The sequence below is a fragment of the Alosa sapidissima genome, chromosome 18 (genome assembly GCF_018492685.1).
Source record: "Alosa sapidissima isolate fAloSap1 chromosome 18, fAloSap1.pri, whole genome shotgun sequence".
In the NCBI taxonomy this organism is placed as follows: domain Eukaryota; kingdom Metazoa; phylum Chordata; class Actinopteri; order Clupeiformes; family Clupeidae; genus Alosa; species Alosa sapidissima.
This window is the reverse complement of record NC_055974.1, coordinates 11121585-11146829: the sequence shown is the minus strand read 5'-3', so window position 1 is coordinate 11146829 and position 25245 is coordinate 11121585. Positions and strand designations below refer to the sequence as shown.

Genomic DNA, 25245 nt, shown 5'->3' with positions numbered 1-25245 from the left:
GCCCTTTTCATTATCAGTTAAATTGCATTTAAACTCCATGGACCTAAATTAATCATTATCAAGGCAGAATAAACAACAATAGGCTAGCCTCGCTTAAATAGATTATGCCTATGTCTACTTTGCTTGCGCGCAGTTATGCACGCACACCAGACTCAAGCTGGGTGGTTTCCATGAGCGCAACAGCGTTAAATCAACAACTCATCCTCAATCCTTGTTATGGCTTATGTGGACACCTCAGGATTAATATTAAAAGTTACAGGGAAATTGCATTTATAGGCTACAGGGCAGCGGTTACACTAATGCACAGCCACTATATATTCTATAGACTATGATCAATGTCGACCAATAGTCATTCTTGCAACAGAAGATGTGATTGAGACTGAATACACTGACAAAGATAACCAGAAATCAAAAGAAATTCTTACTCTTTGGTGGTGGCTTGCACGCAAGAGCAGCGATGTGTTTTTGTAAACCCACAACTTTATTTTCCAGCGTCCCGGATCGGTGACAAATGGACACAAGTTCACCCTCGAGCTCCTCCAAGATGCTGACCGACTGTCGGGATAAATCCGAGAGCTGCCGGAGCACAGAGCATAGAGTGAACCCACACACATCCACCAACTCCGTGAAAATTTTAATGTCACCCTTGCAGACATCCTTGGGAGATATTGTCCTCTTGCAAAATGGCATTTTCTTCTTTTTATAATCCCCCGCAGACCGATGTTTGTTCAGTGAACAATATGTTTCCAGCTAGATTAACTCCTGTGTTAGCCTACAGAACCATGCTCAGAGTTGGAGTACAGTGGTTTACGCATTCTACTTTGTCCACTGTGCGGAGCTCTCCCGTAGCCTACTACAGTAACCTACGTTACATTCTTCCTAAATCGAAACCTGCCCCGGTTACAGCGAGCCCAGGCTAAACAACTCAACGCAAGACGTCATTCCCCGAGCTTTGCGACTGAGTGCCCCAACTGAATACGCTGTGCACAGTAGGCTATGTTTTCATATTAATCCCTCGCTCTGTACGCAAGAACCAACCATATTCTATCACAACTAAATCGTTTCTTATGTAATAGCTATCATTTGCTTATGTTAGATATAATTCAAACGGCCCCACCTGTCGCAGTCTAAAAAGACACATTTCGTCCTCTTTGTGATAAACAGGCTATGACTCAACATCCAACTTTTTTTACAATAATAAAAAGTACTTTTTAGGCGGACAAGCAAAAGTCTAGATTTATCAGCTGCGTCTGGAAACCAACAAAAAAAAAATCCAACATTGAAATACACTGAAGTTCAGCTAGAGGCTCCCCCACCCCCATTTCCCAAGTCCGTTCCAGACAGCCCCTCCTTACAGACACATCTGGCAGACCTCAGAACATAGCTAGCAATAGTTTGTGTCCAGTGTCCTACATGTTTGCATGGTTAACATAAATAGAAGTTGAATAAAGTGGAAAAGGGCAGTGAGGGAATGAAATGTCATGGAGAGAGTGGCCTGCCTTCCATGTAGCTAACTCTAATCGTATCAGGCATCATCTCCATGGCTCGTTGTGAATGTCTATCACATGGGAACTATTGATTGGAAACATCTGTTTGGAAGGGTGGGGGCCCAGTCTTTATCAACATGACTGTGACCATTGTTCCAAGATCCCACCCATTTCAGATGAGAGGGCCAGTGCACATGCACAATATACTCTTGAGGGAATCCTCCCCTCTACCAAATAAATACTCGTTTGAAAGTCGAAGTCGTTTTCTCTTCTGTTTTTCCCTTTAGTCTCTATGTATTCTGTATTCTATAGTCTCTGACAACTCAGCATCAGTACCATAGTAACCCTACTTTCAGATCAAGTGAATCTATGCAAGATCACAAACAAAACAATCTATGACTTGGCAATATGTCTATTACAAATTAGAAAGGGGAAAAAATGTTCATCTTAAATGTAAAGACCAAAGAGCAGTTACAGAGGAATTCACACCTACACCTATATTGAGCCCAAGGACATTCGGGCTGAGAGTTCTGGGCTGGCCAGAGGACCCTGCTGTGCGTGTTGTTTTGGGCTGAACTGCGCCATGCTGCATCGTGCCGAGGTGCTCCCGGCCATGAGGCCAAAGGCGGCAGTAGGAACAGCCTGCAGCCCAGCAGGCCCCATATGGCCCTCTGGAAAGGAACTGCGCCACCCACACACACACACACACACACACACACACGCACGCACAACTTTATGTAAGATATGCACTGCCATACAGTAAAACATGCAAGATATGCACTGCTGTACAGTAACATATTAATATAACAACAGAACACAGGCAACAGAAGCAGAATGCACACATTGACCTTTGACACAAATTCCAACTTAACTGTATTTATCAAGAATTTCAATATACTAAACAGTGATGGATTATCATCTCAGCATAATGGTGAACAAGTTCGCCCCCCAGGAGACCAGACATCGACCAGAAGATCAGAGGTAGAATCCACCATCCTCAGGTTATTTGAGTTCACATACCACTCTTCCGCGCTCCTGAAGCAGCGTGTTGATTGGCTGTTTTTATTTTTACACCAGACATAATTTCTGAAACTTGTCAAAATCCCCACACTCAGTGTTTAATTTAATTAAAAATAACAAACGTAACTCAAGGAAACAGAACACTTGTGTGCCCTTTTATGGCATGGTCCAACCCACTAAAAATACAAAAAATCTATACCAGTTCCAAAGGAGAACGCTGGTTGTGATATTGATGATACTGTTTTAGTAATGCACTCTACGTAAAAGGTCTTAGTTTCTGTTACAAGTCTCTGTGCGACAAATGACCATAAATGCATTGCTTGTAAGCAAGTTGTATATTTTGCACATTCTAGTAAATAGGGCAAAAGGTACACATTTCATAAATTGGTTTGTTGTTTTGGGGGAAAAAAGAGCATTTCTGTGCTTATATATCCAATGGTTTGTAAGTGGTTTTGTCAGACTGCCCTATGAAATGTGTTAACACTACAAGTTAAGGGCTTCGGCTTATCAGACAGACCCGGTTGATCTCCATGGTGCTTTAAGTTTGTCTTACCAGTCATACTAGTGTCTTATAAATGTAGATTTTGAATAGGTACTAACCTTGTTTTCAACATTTAATTTTGCAGAGGTGTGGTGTGCTGCATTATTTACGATGGTTTTGGAAAGTTTGAGAATGTTTGTATGATGCTACACACTTGTGATCTAAGGAATTATTCCACAGCTGCCAAAAACAGTGGGCCTCTTAAACCTCCAATTTTTCAGCCAATAGTTTCAGTTCCACCTGATTTAATTTCTGCTTGTACACAATCATATTTTTTTGGTTCAAGCCTGAACTTACAGCCCCCTCCCTTCTACGATTCTTTGAAGCCTATGGAGGAAGCGACAGAGGACCAGAAACCTCATTGTGCTGTTCCAAGATCAACCACTGGTGGGCAACATTTCCTTAAACTTTTAGTTCTGGTCATTACGGACTTGCAGCTCAATGTAAACAATTACTTTGCCAAATCTGAGGACATCCACAATACTTGTGTGGTCTGATGAATCTTCCACAACAATGTAACCATGCCATTTCTTTAGTGATTGGATGTGGCATCTAAGCACATTTCAAGTGATTTTATAGTTACTAAAACTGATTGGTCTTATATCTTAAAGCAACATTATGAAACAATTTCCATCAGGTAACTAGCTTTAGAGTCTTCACATTAATTTTAATACATGTGAAAGACCGCTACACATTCGTCATTCTTGCCAGCCGTACAGGAAAAGCTCTCAATTGTGTTCCAGGAAACAAAAATAAACAAAACCTTTCACAGCACAACATTGCTTACTCGATCACCAAATAATGTGTTCGCATTTTAAGCTTCCAGCAGTGCTAATGATTTGCAAGCCTTTTAAGTCAACTCGCTAGTAAATTGTTGCACAGTGTTGCTTTAAACCACACATTAAAAAGATCCACAACAAAGACCTGCCCTTATCTATTAACCATTCAACAGACCACCACTTCAAAACACTGGTTTTGTAAATACCAATTTGTCTTTTATTTGAAAGCTCAGAACTGCAAAGTCCAGGGGGGGGGGGACTTAGCTGCTGCCCTGCTTGGCAGCCAGTCTCTTGTCTCTCTCCTCGGCAATGGTGAGGCGGATACCCTTTCCACGGGGGATGGACACCCATGGCTTCATGCCCTGTTAGGGAGAGCAGGAGACGCTCAGGTTAATTCACTACAAAACCAGCATCACAACACACATAACTGAAGTACACCTATGAATGAATTCACACAACGACTTCATGCAAAGATCGCCGAATGGTAATTTATGTTCAAACAGATTGAGGAAGAGTCTCAACCTTAAAATGCTGTACAATTTGCATTATGCAGTCAGTAAGAATGCCACTTCTGGACATGTGCTCAGACAATGTTCTCACACTGGAGGTCGACTCAATGCTATGATTGTTAAAATGCTCAATTAGGAGGTCATTCCAGACTAGGTCATTTCATGTGCTACCACTTAATGTGGGCAGGACGCACCAACCAATGCAATCACTGCCCCTCAAGAAATGCTCTGCAACTTCATGGATATTATTTACCCACTCCTTGAAAGCAAAGACATTTCCGAGTCCCGCCAATAATTCCAGTGTTTCCCCACACATTAATGTTTTCCACATCATTTTGTAAGGACGCAGCTAGCAAATCAGAACACATTTCCTTTCATTTCTGGTAAATTCACATCCCCATGGTAATCGTTCAAGGCAAACCAACCTTCTGGGAAATGAGCTTATTTGCCAACTACATTTAATTCTCTTCTCTGTATGTGCAATAATTAAGTCTGACAATTAGCCAACCTTAGCATAATTCACTAGAAGTGGATTAGACCAGTTAGCTTATAGCTTCCTTCCTTATAGATTGGCCACAAACACTGCAACTTCAACACCGGTGATAACAAAAAGTGATAATAGTAGTAGTCTTGTCTTCCAAAATGACAGATGTTCCACCTGCTTGAGAACGTAGGCCAATTCAAATGTTTTATTTGCTAAGATTGTAACAAGTATACAACACCAGCATTGCCCAAGATGACCAAAAACATAACCCAACCAAGAAATGTATAGATTTCCTATGACCACCCTAACCAATGCATGATTCATGATACAACCATGCAACATCTACCAAGCCTAATCCATCCTCATTTTCAGACAAGTTCACGCCATCAGATATTTTCACCCCCTTCTCACCTTGCCAATCACAAAGATGTTGGAGAGCCTGGTGGCAAAGCTTGTGCCACTGCTGTCCTTGACGTGAACGACATCGAAAGATCCAGGGTGCCTCTCCCTGTTGGTGATCACTCCAATACGCCCCAAGTTAGCACCACCAGTGACCATGCAAAGGTTACCTGTCCACACAGAGGATAGTCAAGAGTTGATCAGCAAGCTCTCTGTCTGTAAAGCCTGTTATCTATTGATCTATATTCACCATTTTGTCAGAATGTCAAGAAAGTAACTCACTAGTGTCAAACTTGATGAAGTCTGTGATTTTTCCGGTTGCCAGGTCAATGCGGACTGTGTCGTTGACCTTGATACTGGGGTCAGGGTAGCGGATGGTGCGAGCATCATGGGTGACCAGGTGGGGGATGCCCTTGGTGCCAATGATGATTTTCTTCACTTTGCACAACTTGTACTACAGAGAGGAAAAAGTAAATGAAGCACTCAATTCAGAACATGTTTCACACTCCAACCTTCATTTCCTACAATCCTAACCAATACTCAGTACTACCCAATTAAACATGAATCCATTAAGATGGACGCTTAACAGAATGGCCAGGCTCAATTTTGGAACTTACCTTAGCCTCCTCATTTGTGATGCGGTGGACGGTGAAACGTCCCTTCACATCGTAGATCAGACGGAAGTGTTCACCAGTCTTCTCAATGCTGATGACATCTGTTTTCAAAATTAATATATATATATATATAAAACAAATATTAGTTAAACATGTCCAAACTTTTGTCTCAAAGCCATTAAATCCATCACTGACAAGATGATCCAAAAGCAAAAAAGCTGCGCTGTTGGTATTTCAAATCTAAGTATAGCAGTGTTTACTAAACTGTGAGGCAAGGATTGGGCAAAGGGATTACGGGGAGAGGGGAAAAAAACCAGAAGAAACCTAAACCCACTACTACAGGACACATCTCATACAGAAGTGCTCTTAAAACCAAAGTAACCTATACCTAACCCGCTTGGTGGTGAGGCTGCCAGGGCCTACCATTTAGTTAACCGTTTCTTATGGAAGAAAGGTTAATTAGCCTATTATGGCCAAAATGAACACTACATGCATTGGTAACCAAACACGCATTTTAAACAAAATTAACTGAAGCATAAATTGGAACTGAACACATTTTACATATTGGCAATTAAACACTATTTAACAGAAGCCATGTAGCAACTGCTAGGCACTGTGTTATGACAAATGGAAGGTAAGGTGACAATTTACATTTTTTGCACCAAGGTGGCACAATATTTCTTTCACCGTCAAAGGGGAATCCGCCATGAAAAATGGACTAGAGGCTATAGAGTAATCATACCACACAACACACTTCTATGGCTAGCAACAGCCTACCCCTTTATGTGGGCTTTCCACGTGTACCCAACAGAACGTCATATACAGAACATACTTTGAAGACATAAATTCTCATTTGTAACGACCATGCAACACAGCATACTACATATTAAGATACTCAATGTCGTGAGCCAAACTATTTTATATTTACTTTCTCTTGACTGATCCATTGATGTTGAAGTTATTGGACCACTGACTTGTGGTCAACTGGTGATCTACTAAATGTTACTTTAAATGGCTATCAAAGTACCATGTGATAAGCAAAACCTGTTTCAAACTCCTTTGTGGGGTATGTACAGCAATCCTCTCACCCCCTTTGGAACATTGTGAACACATGACCTTGAGCAGTTACTACCTTTTGTGCAAAGTAACGCTTCAAACTGAATGCGTTAACTCGGCACATCACACATACAGAGAAAGACTACACAACTTCAGTATAGGGATTCACGATCATTGTCATTGCTCAAATAGTACACATCGGCACACAATATTCATGATTGATAATAAAACGGTGAGACTACAACTTATTTGGGTTCCAGAGGATGCATCCTGCAAATCTGCTCGAAAAGGCCATACCACAAATTGGCATTTAACATTACCAGTATGTTACAATATCCATATTGATCATGACTGTCTACATTTTTAAAGTAGATATTTGGGGTGGATTGAAAGTAAATGCTCAAGGCCTTGATCTATAACAAGGCCACCACAATACGACTATTAGGTTTCATTTTGGTGGAAGTGAACATCCTTGAGATGTAAAAAGTGGTGTGTATATCCGTGTTGGCATCAGCAATCAGCCAAGATTAGTTTAAACATATCAGCAGAATTCCAATATTCTGCATGCCCTACTATAGTTTCAACACTGAGGGCAATGCCACTTGCCACCATCCACATCCAAACATGTGGAGAGTACTCACCCATGAAACCAGCAGGATAGGTCACGTCTGTGCGGACCTTGCCATCAATCTTGATGAACCTCTGCATGCAGATCTTCTTGACTTCATCTCCTGTCAGAGCATACTTCAGGCGGTTCCTCAGGAAGATTATGAGAGGCAGGCATTCCCTGAGCTTGTGCGGCCCAGTGGATGGACGAGGAGCCTGGGGACAACATTTACTCCATTTATTAAATTGTTACACATAAGACTATTGGATTTTCGACATTCCACAACTTTTAGACTTTCCACCAAATCACAAATGTATTACCACTAAAGGAATATATCGGTTCGTGGCAAAATCCTTTCTATAAAACAGCTTAGTGAGCAAACCAATTTAAGTGTACTTACAAATACTCCAGTTAGCTTGTCAAGCATCCAATGCTTGGGCGCCGCAACACGCTTCAGGTGCTTCTTCGGTCCTCGGGCCTTTAATTGTAAAAAAAAGAATACAGTTATTGTATGTACATATACTAAACCGAGAAGTACCCAAAATGCCCACACAACACGCAGTCAGTTTTATAAGTATAACAACCAAGTCAAAGAGCTAGCTGTTAGCCGGTGCTATGCTACCAAAATCAGCTAAGCAATGTTACCGTTACTGAACTGCTGGTCCAGGACTGCGGCCTGGTTTTCCAGCTAACATTGCACAGACATACTTCCTACAATAACATTCAAATCCATTCCAAAGAGCAGAACATTTAACAAAATCTGTAAGCAACATTATACTAAAGCAGCAAGTTAGAAAATTATGTCGCTTCCCGGTAAGTTAAGTGAAATGACACACCGGTCAAATTATTCGGTAGCCACATCAATGATCAGATGGCTAGCGTTTGCAGCTAGCAGAACAGTCCCCTTTCTTTATCAAATATCTAACTTGTCGTATAAGTCATTTTGCTTTAATATACATGGTTATCGGTAGTAAACATGCATAGAAATAGAAATTGTTGGAGGAAATAAACTTTAGAACCACGGAATAGTTGATGATTTAGGATAAAATATATGCGAATCTCGGAGGCTCAGCTACTCACCATGTTGGAGTATGCAGAAAAGGACTACCCACTTCCTGGCAAAGGAACATAAGGCCATCTACGGCACGCCTAGATGGCCAAACTGCGCAACCGTCAGTGTGTACATTTTCACGACAGATCAGATATCTTATGTGTTATTTGTGATTTAATTGTGATTAACTACAAAAATCAACAGCATTACTGTCAGGGTAATTATCTCTGCAGCCTCACAATCTCTGAAATCTATACCACCACAATACTACTGACCATATGGACAATGAATTCGAAAAATGTCTGCATTTCACGCATTATAACCATTTTTTTTTTCAGTTTAACTACTTCATGTTCATTCAAAACCTACATGGCTTTTTATCTGGAAATCCCAAACTTTACCAGACTTCCTAAAATTGGAAGATTTCAAGACGGTCCCTCTGCAATGGCTTCATGGGCATCTTGCAAAATGACCGCTAGATGGTGCCATAATAAAATGCATTATGCTGCAAATGTGGTTGACTTGTTGATTTTTTTTTTTCAGGGATGAGCCTAACTGCTAGTCCAAAATGTAGTGCGAACATAAAACTGATAGAGTACAAGTTCTTACTGTTTAATCAAACATACAAACAAACCCCATGGTGTATTTTAAACAGGTGTAATACAAAATCACAAACATTATGTCAACATAAACAAAAAAAAATAACCAGCAAATGTCCTCAACGTTTTCAGCTAAGAAGGTCCAGACTAATTTATTTTTAAAAATATTCCTCTATACAAACATTTGACTATGATCATGTGGCATCTATGTCAAACTGTTTCCCCAGCTGTAGAAATTCAGTTAAGAGGAAAGCAAAGAGATACACAAAGACATAAAACACCTTGTTTTTCCACAATGACACATGAAAAGAACATATCAAAATCCAAAATGCTTTAGGCCTAGGTTGAGAGCAAGTGTTGACTATTCAATCAGAGGACATGACCAGTATCACAACGGCTGAACTGAGCAACTTCCCTGTTAGGCCTTCTTATTGTTTTCAATGCCCACATATTCAGCATAGCCCCTCAGGGCATTACACCATAATCAGGGTGTCCTCCCATTCATTCAGGTGTAAGATCATCCATTCAGGTCTTAAAGGCATTCTCAAAGGCCGCCATTTTGGTTGCTATGTTTGAGTTCAACAGCTATCGAATTACACCTCTCTCTTCTGTGCCCCTGAAGAAAAAAAGAGTATATATATATATATACTTAAGTAACGTTATTTGGAATTGTTTCTCCATGCTTTCCATGTACAGGACCAGGGCTTTTGTTTTTCTCCCGGAAAGCTATGCACTTAAATTGACATTGGATTGGATTAGAATAGCGTATTACAAAATGTTGTAGGCCATTTTGACTTGCCCCGATGAAGCATAACAAACATATAACCCTCGTGAGTGCCTCAGACTTCTGAAACATTTTCCAACTCCAAACTGAAGAGCATCAGAGGGACACCCCTTCACCCTAGCAGCACTCCTTGTGAATTGTTTGTGGCTGTATGTCACAGCCAGTCTGGGGAATGAGTGTACACATATAGTAGGCCTACAGATGACTCATCAAGCCAAATCAATCAACAGAATGATGATTTTACACTTGTTTCTAATAGATGAAAATTATGAATATGCCCTCAAATAATTTGGATTAAGATCACTTGTAAATCTTATCTGCACCAAAACAGGAAACTGTGCAAATTTCTGTGCCCAAAATGTTTGTGCCTTTCTGATAACACTTTCAGATAGTATCCATCATATAGACAAATCTTAAATATGTCTATTCCCTCAAAAACTGCTGAGTGGAGATACAGTGGTGATGGGAGAATTGTCTCTGTGTGTACACAGGTCAGCATCCAGCAGGTATATCTGAGATCAAATCAAACTCATTCTGGCCAAGCCAAAGCTCTGGTAATTCCTTAGCCTGGTCTAAGCCCAGCTCCACCGCCAAGGACATCAGCACTTCTTCATCCACAGGGTCTAAGTCAATAATCCCAGGACTCTGGGTCTGAGGTCTGTGTGACTCTGGGACTGAGGTCTGAGTGATACCCAATGGTCGCATTCCATAGCCTCTCGAAGATATGTTGGCTGATCCTGTTGTAGCAGCAAGACTCTGATAATGGCTGTTGAGTTTCTGGAGTTGCATGCTGGCAAGCAGGTGTGGGCCAGACTGCAGGCAGAAGGGCTGAGGTTTCCCCATGGCTGGAGTTCCGCTGTGGAGAGGTGAGGGTGTGAACTGTGAGCTGGTCTTTCCAGGGCCGGGGTAGTGAAGAATGGTCAGTGAGTCAGAATCTTTCATGGTGTAGTCGTCAGGGAACAGAAAACTCATCACCGGAGGGCACCTTTGGAAGGAAACAGATACAGAATGTTGGTGATGTTATCAACCTGACATCAAAGGCTCCCTCTGGAAGACAACAATAACAACAACAACAACAACAACAACAACAACAACAATATCTGATCTACACACCACTATCCCACTATCTTATCCTGACTAAATTATTCATGATTACTGTGTCTGTTACGGCAGGTGATTTGATTATACCTTCGGGCCAAGTAATCATAGGTCTAAGTTTGAAAAGCTCGGAACACACAGTATCAAACTGTCTCAGTTCTAAGAAAGGTAATCATTAATGATTATGCCAACCTCTGAACGCCCCCATAACACCATCCACCACCACACACACACAAAGCCTATTTTTAGTTAAAATGGAATTGCTGGAATTGTTGGCGCTGGAATGGTCATGGAAAAATACATTCAGCTAAACAGCAGTGATACACATTTTTGTAGTCCCACACCACTGTGTCTTATTTGTCCCTTAAGTGTATATATAGACTTTAAAAACATGCAGGCATTTTCTAAAACTATTAAGGAACCATAAACTCACGAATCATAAATTAACAGAAATGTTAATGACACAAGCAAGCACCATATTGTATCTTTTGGATACCATGGACTGCATTACGCACTCATGTGAATCAGATCTTTGCGGCTTTGACAGTTGAACATGAGTGCCATATCATCACATAAACATTTACCATTTTAAATGTAGGAACTAGCTTTATTGTAAAACGTGTTAACCAATCCCATTCTCCCATAATTCAATATTTCTCGTTGACTTCTATTAATGATTCTTATATAGCCCCCGTCTTCCTCTTTAGGTTGACTGCATAACTAATCAACAAACTATTATTTAGTTAAGTTAGAATAAAAGATAAAGATTAACTGCAAACTTACCTGTAGAATAGATAGCCCAATCTACCGTTAACCCCACAAAGAAGAAATACGGCTTATTATCCAGAATGAACACAGCAGAACATGTATCACAGTACAGAATTTAAGCGAAGTATCCTGCATGTGTAAAAAATGAAATTAGCGCAAAACTAAAGTCAAGAAAGTGAGTTGTTAGACTTAAAGGAAAACGGCTTGACTAAATTAATAGTTTTAGTTCAAGGACTGATTTAGGCTATTTTGTCCAAACTCTCACTCAGTGTAGTATGAGCAACACTAAGTGAACCGGGTTAAGAGCGCCACCCATGCGCCGTTGAGGCCGTTCGGTCTCTTGACACCGGTTTTTTTTTTTTTATAAGAAAAACATTGTGACATTGAGGTACATTGGGAAAACACTTTCAAACATGCCATGTAGACTGTCAATTTTATTACTTTAAGCTATAGCCTACAAATGCAGCCTGACAAGATATTAATTTGAAACAGACCCTAATCTAATACTGTCTAATACCATCTAAATTATTTTCATTAATCCTATTTACAGTACCTTGCAAAAACATTCAACCCCTGAAAGACATCACCCTATTCTCGTTTACAGGCCTACTACTAGCCAGATGCTTTCGCACTATTTTCATTGTGAACAGTGCTCATGAACTCAACTGATACTGTATTTTCCAATGGCTAAATATGTCTACAAAATGTAAGAATAAATGAAAAACAATTCTGCTGGCTTCAGTATTCAGCCCCTATACAATGACTTTTTGGCCACCCTTCAAGAGGCCAGTTTTATATAGCTTTTTAGATTGTGCACCTGCAGCACCTTGATTCTAGCCACTGTTTCTTGGGGTGAAGTCTGGATTGTGATCTCTATCAGTTTGCTTCTGCAGATGAGGTCCTTGGTTTGAGAGATGGACATCTGGGTGGTGCGGTGTGATGCAACTTCCAATTACTTTTTATAGACCCAATGGTGGTCAATTGGGCATCAAGACTTCCACCATAAAAACACTGTCCTAAACAAACAAAAAAAAGGCCTCAACATGTGTGGTAACCGTAATAGGCCTAATACTAGAGTTACGAGCATTAGATATATCCAACAACAAACTTTACCAGGTTGGTTTACAGTCAAAAAGATTAACATGTCCCTGTGTTGAATACATTCACAAGCCACTGTAACGACAATGCAGGTGAGGGCTGCTATGCTTTTGAGGGCAATAAATTATGTAAATAGATAGCATGTTCACTCAGCTTAGAAGATGAGTACATGAATTAAGGTACATGAATTAAGAGTTAAGTAAAACACACATGTCAAACACATAAGGAACAGCCTATTTAAAGGTGATGAGGTCCTTGACTGTAACACAGTTTTAAAAATAACTTTTTGTCTTGCATAGTCCTGGCCCTAAAATGAGAAATACGTCTCTGGCCGAGCCAATTGGCAATTCAATCCAAACCACAACATTACCGGCATTGTACTTCTCTTAATAAATACTATTATGAGATCAAGTAAGTGAGGTTGTTACATTATTACAAAGGCATGCATCATTATTTCCCGTCTCGCTTTCCAGGATGTGCATCCCAAATCTTGAACACAGTTTCTACAAAAGGAAGTGTAAGCTACTCTGATACCTAGCTAATAAAGGCTGCCCAAGCTACTGATGTGAACCAACGTGTATTACATCAAAGACATATGTGATTTTGTGTAAACAGTATTTAGTTTCCTTACAATAAGCATTTCATGATAATTCATGAATTCATTTACTAATTGGAATCAGATAAATTTGCTTTAACATTAGTTAACTTATCTGATACATACAGTATAATACATCATACTAGAGCCCCATTCTGAAACTGAATCAACTACCACTACCCTTTAGAGGCCAACGCCTACTGGCGGCATCTGACGCCAGTCAACTGATGCCAAAGTTTAGAACCCCATTACCTTTAATGGAGCAAAGCCTATTGGCGGTGTCTGACACGCATTGACGCCAACGTTTTCTATCTCTTGAGTGTCAAATCCATAGATGCGAATGTTGTCGCCAGTGGGTGTTAGCCTTAAGTTTGCCACTCTATTACACTGGCCTCTGTGGAGGGCCACTCCTATTTAATGGGCAGGACAGCCTAAATAAATAGGCGACATGTGGAAAAACCTTACCACTCTACAGTACCCTAAAAATAAAAAGGCCAGCAAATATTTATTTACAGTTTTACTTAGAAAAAAGGAAGGTAATATGCTTAAAGGACAATGTTACTTCCGTCAGTCATAAAGCTGACCAAAGTTAAAGACAAATAAGAAAAAAAACATGCACACCCTTTGACAACATTTGTACAACTATAGCCACCGAACAATTCATTCAATCTCAAAGACAGCATGAGTTATGACTTTATCTGCACACAGGATTAGGAATTTATGATGGTACATATATTCATATATACAAAAAAAGAAAAAAAAGAAAAAAAAGAAATCATGTCATCATCCACAGTAACCATAGCAGACTTCAGATAGAAAAAAGTCTTAAAAGATTTAGACACTACTTTGCGAGGGAACAAATGCATGATAGCAGAATTTTGGTCCATCCATGCTTTTTGTGTGTTTTTGGATAAAAAAAAAAGAAAAAAAAAGAAAGAAATGTTGAAAATGGGATTTAAAAATCTCTATTCCCCATGTGTACATTAAAATAGATTCCTGGAAACATTGGAGTGATGTTTTCTAAAGTTCCCCTCTGGCACCCGCCTCCACATACTGTCTTCATTAGGCAAGTGGGCCTGATTTGGAAACATGAGCCCAGGGCCCACTCTTAAACTACATTCTTCAGATTCCCTGTAAACAAGCAGAAGAAGGATTGGGGAAGAGCTCGGTTAAAATTAGATCATGGAAAGGGTTATGCAAAACACCCACAAGAAATCAAAATGACATTGATTGTTGACATAATTGAATATTCATGATCCAATCAAATAGCTGAATCAAATCCATGTATGTCATATACAATTCAGGAGTAACCATCAATCAATTAGGTTACTTTATATTTGTGAAGAAACTGTGTTTCTGTAGCTAGGATCGTGGAATAGGGTGCCAACACCATTGACGTCATTTCAAACTAAGGGCCAGATGTACTAACGCTTTTGCGCCCACTTCAGGCGTATTTGTTTCGCAACGTGCGTGTAAAATCATTGCGAGGTATGTACAAACAGGCCGCAATGATGCAAAAGCGCAAACTGCCTGTCGTGGGAGCTGACAATGGCAGATTGCGTGTTTCATGTCATGCATATGCATTCATGGGAGGATCCAGGGGAAAGTGGGAGTTTAGCGTAAAAAGATGGGAGGGGAAGAGTAAAGAGCACCTAATTATGTATTCCGCTGTATATACAAAGACTACTCCTGAAAGCGCACGTCTATTCTGCGCCTAAATACTTCCGCCTTGTAAAAGCAGGTGTTAATTCCAAATTGCAGTTCAATGCGTCAATAAGAGAACCGTTCAGAGACAACAGAATCGTTATTTAGAGCACCAGTTTTGCATGTCTTTGTACTATCAAAAGCAACATTAACTTACGTTGGTCTTTCAAATAAGCCTGGCGAGCCAGACCCACATTAAAATGTAGGGTCTGGGCACTCACCGTTCGCAGTGCTCAGTCCGAGGGGCGGGATAATCAGTTGCCTTTCAAATTCCCTCTGCACACAATAGGACGCAATAGGATATTTGTTTTCAAGTAGCAGGGAATTCAAGCCAAACCGTTGCAACTCTGCCATCAATCATTATGTTAAGCCCACCAAACGACTCTATACACGATTTCAATGACCTGATTAAGTTTCGATTTCTGGAGCTCACAAGCCAACGGAGAGTTGCTAGACTAGCCCTGGCAGCAAATGTAATTTGCTGCCGCTAGGGGCGCGTCTAGATTTCTAGGCTACTTTCAAATGTCTTACTTTCACTTTCACGTCATTCACTTAAACTTTCCTACTTGCTAGATTTTACCAATCTTCCATAGCCTACGTTCACGTTCACAAACAAGTAGTTTGAGTAGAACTACTGATCTTCATTATCTCCCTGCTTGTTGACATCTTATCATGTATGGTAGGCCTATTATTTCATAATCGCTAAATGTTTGATTCTTTTTAATTGTCATCAGTTAACTTCATTCAACTGCGCTTGTATGTAGGATCTGCCATTCAGTTGTGGACGTTCGTAAATTGCGTTTATGGGCAGAGAAGGCGCAGTTTACACTAAGGATTGAACGATTGATAAATACGACAGAAACTTGGGTCTGTCAGCGTTCGCAATCTGCGGTTCGTCCATGACGCTGATAACGTTACGTTCGCAAATGTACGTGCATCTGGCCCTCAGAGAGATCACAAATACAGATTAAATTGTATATCTAACTTTGAGCAAAATCTATTAAATGAATAATTGTAAATGTTGATATGTGGCAAATATTTTTCAGGGCTGGACATGTTGACATTTCAGCAGAAGATGGAAAATGTTGCTAAACACCATGAAGAATCACACAATTCACAACACATTATACCATGTAAACAAAGTGACATGATTATTTCCCGAGGAAGCCAAGAGCCAAGAAATAAGACTAGATATGACTAGTTGGCATAGTGTTCCTCAAAAAGCACCTCAAAAAGTGTTCTGCAACAAACACAAAATCAGAATGATTGAAATCTCTGAGCTGCGCTGAAATGACAGGTAGCGGTTGTGGCTGGTACCTCTGATGGTGTTGATGACTCTGTCTATCTGCTGGGCATCGTTGCGGTCAGGTCTGCAGCTTGGGCTGATCTCTAGTGAGTAATCAGGTCCGTACTCAGTGAAGAACTGGACAGAAACCACACACAGGAACATTTCAGCACAAACTATTTGTCATAGGAGAGAAATCAATATTTATTTGCTTAAGGGGAAAAAAGAATGCTTTCTGTGGCAAACAGCCTCCATTCCAGTAAAGAGCAGTAGACATGACCAGCAAGCATCTCTAACTCCAACCATAGAGCCTGTTTAAATGATCTCATTACCTCACTTAAATGACCTCACTGTAAGTGGAGAAAGAATCTGATGCAAATTACAGGTCTGGTGACCAGTTGGTGTTCTATATTACCAGGTGCATCTGACGGCCAAAAAACTGGAACTACTTTGTAGGTGTCCAAATATGTAAAGTCAATAAAATAATATGAAATCAAAGTTCTAAATTAAAGAATAGGAAATAGGACATTAAACCAAACAGTGGTATAATAATATTGCTAATATTCTTATTCATAGTTTTGTCCAACACCTGTGCTCTAGTGTCCGTATGATCTAGAGTATGATTTTGGCCAGTGAGTTAACTATCCCTTTCTTTTTCTCTTGATCCCTGAATGAGCCTGTTGTGTGATTGCTCCAGTTACCTCCGGTCCGTATGGGTCTGCATTGTGTGTGTGTGTGTGTGTGTATGTGTGTGTGTGTGTATGTGTGAGCAGTCTGGATATGGCCCTCTTACTGTTACAGGAATGAAGCAGCTGGAGGAGCAGAGCCTTCAGGTACAAAGTGCTTTTTGTTCCACTCCTCCCTCCCTCGTCTTCATTCCTCCACTCATTTACCCCATTTCTTATCCAACTTTCCTTTTACTCGTACCCCAGTCTTTTGGTCATTTCTTTCCCCTTTCCTCAGATTAGGGATTCTTCCCGTAAATAAGAGTGTTTTGTTTTGAGAGGGTGGACATGTTGTACTGTAACTGCACTGCTGAGTAGGGTAGGCAGTGGGGTGGCTAGTGGGTTAGCCCTTTTGAGAGGGTGGACATGTTGTACTGTAACTGCACTGCTGAGTAGGGTAGGCAGTGGGGTGGCTAGTGGGTTAGCCCTTTTGAGAGGGTGGACATGTTGTACTGTAATTGCACTGCTGAGTAGGGTAGGCAGTGGGGTGGCTAGTGGGTTAGCCCTTTTGAGAGGGTGGACATGTTGTACTGTAACTGCACTGCTGAGTAGGGTAGGCAGTGGGGTGGCTAGTGGGTTAGCCCTTTCGTGGCTTGATGTGAGAAAGAAGGGAAGCTGAAATGAAGGAGAAGAGTGTTGTGCTGTCACAGAGAGGACAAGGGAGAACAGCAAAGTGTGGTTATGGGCAGGGAAAGATTATTGTATTACAGTCTGTACAGGAAGAAAGGGGGGGGGGGGGGGGGGGGCATTCAGTTTCACAAATGTCTTTATAGACATTTATGGTCTGGATAAGGGTGATATACAGTGGGGAGAATAAGTATTTGAACCCATGCTAAAGTTGACTAAAGAGAAAAATATAAAAACATCTGTTAGAAATTGATCTTAATGCCTTAATTAAAACAAATAGTAAAAATCCAACCTTTAAGGACACCATTTTTCTTAGTGAATGAAGAATGTATCGTAAATAAATAAATGTTCTTCCTTAAATTACAGGGGCAATAAGTATTTGACCCCTATGTTAAATTCCCATAGAGGCAGGCAGATTTATTATTTTTAAAGGCCACTTATTTCATGGATTCAGGATACTATGCATCCTGATAAAGTTCCCTTGGCCTTTGGAATTAAAATAGCCCCATATCACATACCCTTCACCATACCTAGAGATTGGCATGGTGTGTTTTTCAGTTAGCCCTATTAGCTGGTTTGATTTGCATTGAACCCGAGCATTTTAGTCAACTTTAGCATGGGTTCAAATACTTATTCTCCCCACTGTAATATTGTTTCCATTAATACAGGATGTTATGCTTCATCAACAGGACATTGACATTATCATGCATCTACAATTGACAACAAATTCAGGTCAAAATGGTTGAAGAGCATGGCATAGTCTGTAGCAGTTAAGCATGCCCAAGAGCATGGTATAGTCTGTAGTAGATGAGCATGCCCAAGCCGCACAAGGGCCAGTGCTCCCAGAGAGCCACTTGGGGTTAAGTGCCTTGATTAAGGGTACAACCCACAACTTCTGTGGCTACTGCTCCTCAACCACTAAATTACCATAACAACAACAACAATATCTGATCTACACACCACCACTGCCAGACCGAGTTCACTATTCCCTTTGAAGGCATGATAGAGGAAGCCTTTCAAAGGAAGAAGAAGTATGCAGAACTGGTAGCAAGAGCAAGGGAACGAGGCTGGCAAGCAGTCGAGACCAGTGGAGATTGGTGCTAGAGGCTCTGTAGCAAAGTCAGCCACAACACTTCTGTTAGAGTTTTGTTTTTTGAGGGCAATAACTGAAAAGAGCTGTGAAGGAGTTGAAGCCAATGAAGTTCAATTAAATACTGATGAAGAAAGGTGTTTCGTTGATAACCCCAGTGAAATTCTCACAAAGGTTGCTCTGTTAATGATGTGTTTTTTCCACCATGTAGGTTCTTTGATTAGGCATTTGGGCTATTGGTAGTGCATATAGCTTTACTGAGAGCCATTAAGGATTCCAGGTTCAACATGCGCAACCAAAAAGGATGGCAGATTTGGCCAAACACAGGATGCATATCTTGTACTAATGATTAGAGCAGTGTTTCTTAACTGGTGGGTCGGGATCCAAAAGTGGGTCACAGAACCATTCTGTGTGGGTCTCGTAGCTTGTGGTAAAATAAATAAATAAAATAAAATAAAAAAAATCAGCCATTTAAAATACTACCTTATCAGATCTAATATTGAACCTTTATTTTGATATACTTTATTTGTATGTCAGTCATTGCCATGGACATAAACAATTTACGGTTAGCGGTTAAACGCAAGTAGGCTACGACCCTGAATATTTGAAGTAGGATATGGTTTCATTTTGACACAAAATGGGACAGAAACCCCAGTGTTCATTGAATTGATGGCACATGAGAGAAAATGCCATATGGAAACAAAGCACCCCTGTCAAAGACAAACCTGTCAAGTACTTTGAAAGGTGACATCAGGAGTTGACTTGAGAAGACTTCACAAATGTAATGCCAAACATCAGCATGTTCCAAACAAGTAGACCTACAGGCACTTTGCGTGTCTTACCATGTACTGTAGCTCACCGTATCCGGTTTAATCGCTAAAAAAAATAAATGGGTCGCGACTTAATAAACATGGGAAATTGTGGGTCCCAAAGCAAGACCAGTTAAGAACCAATGGATTAAAGTGCCTCACACAAAGGCTAGATCTATCAATTTCACATGCATGTCATACCTAGACACGTACAACTAAAAAGAGATTAGCGATGTAGTGACTAGATGTCAGGACCCCCAAACTTTTCCTGAAAGTAAACAATGTCAATGGCCCCAGTGTATACATTGTACTGTTTATAGACTAGACTAGCAATATTACAGTAAGTCTAGCTAGCTACTCCAAGGGGTATAGAGTGGGGATTCCCTTGGGAGTACAACCCAGGCTTGAGTAGGGGTTGATGGTAGTCCTCTAGGTATACAAATCCAGACTAAGGTTAAAGGTAGAAATTGGGATATGAACCCTGCTCAACTTGTAGGCACCCAAAGGGAACAGCATGAAAAATGTACTACCGTACTAGAGACAAGAGTTCAAACAACCACCAGCACTGAGAAACTCTTCCACACCAAAAAATGTCGAAAGTAGCATTGAGTTAATTTGGCTAAATAATCAGGGTTAAAATAAGACAAACTACAAAACTGATAAACAAATGGCAAAAGGCCATATGTCCCATCCTCACAACAGTTTGTCTGACTTTGTTTTTCAATCACCCCTTAACTGAGGCTCAGTACGTGCACAGAGCAGTCCCGTGTACACACAGAGCGTCTGTATTTCAACAGCATCTCTTAATGAGGTTAGTACAGGTCACACACATGTTAAAAGGTCAGGTTGAAAGAAACAAGAGCTGCTTTTATTTAGCGGACAATGAAAATCTCTATCACCACTAGAGAAAGAGCCTCTTTGTGAGTCTCCAATAGAAGCATGGTAAGAGGGATGATATCTACTCCCTGTACTGTACTTTGAAAAAAAAACATTCACATGTGTCCAGCTCTCTTTTATGAACTCTTATGTTCACGAATGTGCTGATTTCGAAATTGCCTTTGAAAAAAAGACAATTTCAGGGTCAGGCACACGCTTTCTCTGGAAAGGTGGGGAGCGCGAAGGAGGGTCACGAGTGGTCGAGAGAAGGACACAAGTATTCCTCTGTATGTCAGTTGGGACAGAACCCCATTGTTGGCATAGCACCCCCCCCCCCTCCCCATTCCCTAAACACACACACACACAACACACAAAATTCCCCTCCAATCACCTGAAAACAGACCCATTTATTCAGAGCCAGCCGAGTCTTTGATTAGATTGGGTGACTCAGCGGAGAGTCAGCAAGATAGAGGGGTGTGTGTGTGTGTGTGTGTGGGGGGGGGGGGCGGGGGGGTCTGGAGCAGAGGAGGGATGAGGAGAGAGGGGCTCAGGCACAGGATGGATTCTTACCTCGTGGTCAGGGATCTCAGAGGCCAGCGACTGACCCAGGACAGTCCCCGTCAGATAGGTCCAGCATCGAGCTGTGTTGGCAAGATTATAACCTCCTATTTCCGACCAGAGCATGGGGGAACAGGTGGAGTGAAAAGCAGGTGGAGAAAAATATTAACATCGAATTACAAAGTCAGATATCAGATATATATCAGATATCAGATATACATACATAGGAGAGGTGTATCAGATATACATAGGAGAGGTGTTAAATTCCTAGCACTATAGGTAGGGGATTTCCCACAGCAAATCAACAACCAAGCCTATTTACAAATCAAAAGGAAGATCCCAAACAAAGCAACCTTTGTGGGCAAACAAAAAGTCACAAACACAAACCAACCTCCTCCAAGCAATAGTGTGGGCAGCTCCCATTCTAAGACGTACTGTAGGCACCTGCCGACTCCCACGGGTGTCATGTTGAAAGAACACATGGGGTCACCAGCCATGGTGTCGGCCCCTAGCTGCATCACGACGGCCTCGGGGTTAAACAACGTCTGCACCTGCTGTATCACACTGAAGCAGGAGCACATCACAGCACTCATCAATTTAACAACTGTTCAATTTGTTTACCTGGATTTGGATTACCGCATCAATTTCATTGAACAGTTTGTACTTTGCTACTGAGAGTAGATAAAGTAGTACACGATAGGGGACTTAACAGTATAAAACTATTAACTACAAGTGAATTTATTAATTGATTTATCATTATGCAATTATAGTAACTATATAGAGCAATGATGGTGATGTGTTTAGGGGGGGAAATGAATAAAGGTTACTCACCTCTTAAAAACCTGAAAATACCTGTTGTCTCCAATGCCATCTTCCAGTGGAACGTTGACAGCATACCAGCGTCCTTTCCCAAGGCCTGTGTCAGTCACATCACCTGTACCTACAGCACAAAGTCACTATGACAACAAGACCTACATCCAGAACAGCATTAGGGATGTACCGGAAAACACAAATGTGGCAAGAGTCTGTGCATGTTTCTATCTGTTTGATTATGTAAGATAAAAATGGACATTCTCCTAATCAAGAGAGGAATTGTAAATAGCTGCGAGATGCATATGTAAGGCTGGCAGGTCAACTTTTACATAATTGACGTCTATCGGAAATTGAGATGTAATCCCCTCACCCCCATGACGAATTCGATTTTCACTCTCATTACATTTCATGTGAATTACAAGCCTTGCATTTGTGCATTTAAAAATCTTGACGGAAATCCAGCTATTGTTCTAAGCAGTACTGGAAAAGAAGAAATGCTTAATAGAACGTGCCTGGGAAGAAGCCTGGAGAGAATTTGTGTAGTGACACAGTCATTACTTTGGATGTGAAAGTGAAAGCATCCTCAACTCCTGTGTGAATACAACAAAAACAACATGTTATCAACTGAACTACTCTTAGGTCTTGCCATTGAGAGATACGGCACATAAGACATATCGAAGGTTGTTAAAGTGTCCCGATAAGATCAAATATTGCAGTGAAGGCAAAGACTGTTATCCCGCATAAATACAAGATACCTCAAATGTAATTACACGCATGTATAATAAATATTTTTACAACAGTTATATATTACAATTAGGATTACTTACAAAATACACCCATACCTGACTGAACAAATAGAGTCCTGAACAGTTTATGAATATTAAGGGTATAAATTGACTGCAAAATTGAACCAAAATAAGAATATAAGGCAAATGCACAGCAACATAGTGTTTTGTTGGGATAGCACTGAAATAATACTGAAACAATTACTATAAACAAACAAAAAACATAGACAGCATGTACACTCAGGGACAAATTAAACCACTGGAAGGAACTAAAAAATGTTTTTTTTTTTTGCTAATGTAGCCATTTCTGGGTGGACCATATCAGTTTATGACACCATGCTGTCCATTGTTTTTTTGTGTGTGTGATAAAATGGTTCCTTTTACCATCACCATGATGAAGATCCACATCTATGTATAGGACGCGGTCATACTTTTCCCTCAGTTTTAGGATACCAAGGACAGCATCATTCACATAGCAGAAGCCAGATGCCTCATCCCTAGGATACAGACAGAAGGGTACGAAGAATGTCACGTCAGGTGATAGAGCAGAGATGGTAACGTTTTTCTTATCAACATCAAATATTATAGTCTTACATCGTATCCTGACTGCATGCTATGCAATTGCATGCTATTGATTCCATTGTTTTCTATTGGAATGTCCAAACTGGCCGCAACACATCACGGTGTTGTGCAGCATGATGCGCTGCGACACTTTGAGCAAAACTTTTGTCCGATGAGACACCCCGTCTCTATTTTCTTTCTGTTACTTGCGTCGTTCTGCTATTTTGAACATGAAATGTGACACAATAGAAGAGCATATTTAACCGATTCACCGTGGACAGAGAGCTCTGAATGCTTCATGACAGTCTGATTCATGACACTCTCATGCAGTTAGGATAAGCTGTTAAAGAACAATAAGGCACTCTAACTGAGGTCAAACACATGGAGATGTTTATTTAGAGTCCAAGACACCCCCGCACCCCCCCCCCAACACACACACACACACCGACTCCAATTATGTTTGCTTACTTCTTGGCATGGTGCCACCCCCCCGCCCAGTTTATGGCCACCTCACACTTCCCATCCAGCAGGGCCTGAGCAGCCGTCAGTGTGGCTCCACCCACAGCCGCAGCGTAGTCAAAGATCCCCTCCACCACCGGGCAGTCGTAGCCTAAGAGACGAACATGTAAAGAAAAATAAATATAGTGGCCTATGTAGACAACAGATGGGGATGATAATGAACAGAAGGGAAGATTGGGGCATAAAGCTGGGAAGTAATATGAAACTTTAAGCCCATGACTCTATATAATTGTGCTCAAAGAGGCTCAGAGTCAATCAAACTCAGAGAGTCTACCCTAATTTAATGCAAGTAGCAAGTATGGTTGGCCCCCTGCTGTCAAAATGTTGGAGGTATACAGTTGACATGTGTCACCGACTATGTAACACACAGATTAGCATTGTAATGTCAAAGTGCTAGATTGCATGACAGGCCACCAAGTACAGTCAACACATCAGACCAGAACATATCACACTTGGGAGCACGAGGCATTTGATAACGCATCATGTGGTTGTTACTGCTGAAGCAATAGACACCAGGGCTATCTGACTGCACTCCTGAGTCCTGTAAAGCTGATAGACAGTGCAACATAGAACTACATAGTGGTATGACTACAGGTGCCTATACCTGTGTACTTTTCTAAATAAAGTGGGTCTTCGCCATACCTAAACCAAAATCAGAAGACTGTGGGTCATCATTATCACCATCCTGACTGATTTTGTGCAGGTGTTCCAGGTAAGAGCCAGTATGAAACGCCGCCATCTGCTCCATAGAAGCAAACTGTGGTTTTATGAGTCTAAAATGATCAAAACTTTGCGTCAGTGTAAGCACATTTTGCGTTCATGAACCAAAGATTAGCATTAATGTATTAAACTAGATGTAAACGTGGTTAGTGAGGCATTTGACGACACATTCTTCTGTGAGTCTTATCTAAGCTCCATTCAATAATAACAATACAGTAACGTTTGTTCTGATTGTTGTGCAGGTCAACTTACTTCATATACTTCATCAAGCCATATGCCTCTATCAAGGAGTGAACCATTGATGCCTGAAAATAAAATGGCAGTGTCATCAAAGGCATAGAGTGCAACCTACAGTAAAAATGAAACACCAGTAATTTGCCTCTTTCAAGGGGCAACATTTGAAAATTATTAGCCTGAGTTAGCATGTTAACATCAATCACAATGTTGGCTAGCATTTCTTCTCACCCGGTTTGGAACTTTAGAGAGAGAATCACAGATTTCGGTATATTCAGGACTATACAAATAAGCGACTGTTCGTTTGACATCATGTAGATTGCTGTCACTCATTTAGTGTAAATGAAAATCACTCCTGAAAATAAATGTTGTAGATCTAACTTGCTCTGCAGAGCTGCGTATGTGAAGCCAGCGACAACTGCAATTTCAATATGGCCGCTATTCGTATTG

The 25245-nt window shown here is 40.8% G+C and overlaps 4 protein-coding genes across 5 annotated transcripts in view; all 4 read right to left on the bottom strand.

Moving 5' to 3' along the window:
• Positions 1 to 1253, bottom strand: part of nhsl2 (NHS-like 2) — a 56617-nt gene extending 55364 nt beyond the window's left edge. The window contains exon 1 of one of the 2 annotated variants that reach the window (XM_042069096.1): positions 426 to 1253. In XM_042069096.1, the coding sequence (XP_041925030.1) occupies positions 426 to 690 (265 nt within the window). In that variant the 5' untranslated portion in view covers positions 691 to 1253. The remainder of the gene's footprint in view (positions 1 to 425) is intronic. The other variant, XM_042069095.1, reaches the window with a different exon arrangement.
• Positions 1254 to 4021: 2768 nt separating this feature from the next.
• rps4x (ribosomal protein S4 X-linked) lies at positions 4022 to 8617 on the bottom strand. Its single transcript, XM_042069101.1, has 7 exons — positions 8577 to 8617; positions 7897 to 7974; positions 7531 to 7711; positions 5837 to 5934; positions 5502 to 5673; positions 5232 to 5389; positions 4022 to 4189 (listed from the first exon to the last, which is right to left on the bottom strand). The coding sequence occupies exons 1-7, from the start codon at positions 8577 to 8579 to the stop codon at positions 4088 to 4090; spliced, it is 792 nt and encodes a 263-aa protein (XP_041925035.1). The 5' UTR covers positions 8580 to 8617; the 3' UTR covers positions 4022 to 4087.
• A 534-nt stretch (positions 8618 to 9151) lies between these two features.
• cited1 (Cbp/p300-interacting transactivator, with Glu/Asp-rich carboxy-terminal domain, 1) lies at positions 9152 to 12086 on the bottom strand. Its single transcript, XM_042069102.1, has 2 exons — positions 11812 to 12086; positions 9152 to 10915 (listed from the first exon to the last, which is right to left on the bottom strand). Exon 2 carries the CDS (start codon positions 10900 to 10902, stop codon positions 10423 to 10425), a length of 480 nt encoding a protein of 159 aa, XP_041925036.1. The 5' UTR covers positions 10903 to 10915; positions 11812 to 12086; the 3' UTR covers positions 9152 to 10422.
• Positions 12087 to 13969: 1883 nt separating this feature from the next.
• Positions 13970 to 25225, bottom strand: hdac8 (histone deacetylase 8). The gene is made up of 11 exons (XM_042069100.1): positions 25027 to 25225; positions 24814 to 24866; positions 24484 to 24614; positions 23791 to 23932; positions 23146 to 23258; positions 22489 to 22566; positions 21995 to 22103; positions 21555 to 21727; positions 21176 to 21270; positions 16511 to 16616; positions 13970 to 14620 (listed from the first exon to the last, which is right to left on the bottom strand). Exons 1-11 carry the CDS (start codon positions 25126 to 25128, stop codon positions 14598 to 14600), a joined length of 1125 nt encoding a protein of 374 aa, XP_041925034.1. The 5' UTR covers positions 25129 to 25225; the 3' UTR covers positions 13970 to 14597.
• Between the last annotated feature and the right edge of the window lie 20 nt (positions 25226 to 25245).

Bases quoted from the DNA above. Each gene is read 5' to 3' on its own strand.
- rps4x (XM_042069101.1), bottom strand. The intron at 7,712-7,896 runs GTAAGTACACTT...TGTTGTCCCCAG, and splicing joins ACAAGCTAACTGGAGTATTT to GCTCCTCGTCCATCCACTGG. The intron at 5,935-7,530 runs GTGAGTACTCTC...TTTTGAAAACAG, and splicing joins CTATCCTGCTGGTTTCATGG to ATGTCATCAGCATTGAGAAG.
- hdac8 (XM_042069100.1), bottom strand. From the start codon at position 25,128: ATGAGTGACAGCAATCTACATGATGTCAAACGAACAGTCGCTTATTTG. The intron at 23,259-23,790 runs GTAAGCAAACAT...TCTGTATCCTAG, and splicing joins GGGTGGCACCATGCCAAGAA to GGATGAGGCATCTGGCTTCT. The intron at 21,271-21,554 runs GTTGGTTTGTGT...GGTCGGAAATAG, and splicing joins CACACTATTGCTTGGAGGAG to GAGGTTATAATCTTGCCAAC.
- cited1 (XM_042069102.1), bottom strand. From the start codon at position 10,902: ATGAGTTTTCTGTTCCCTGACGACTACACCATGAAAGATTCTGACTCA.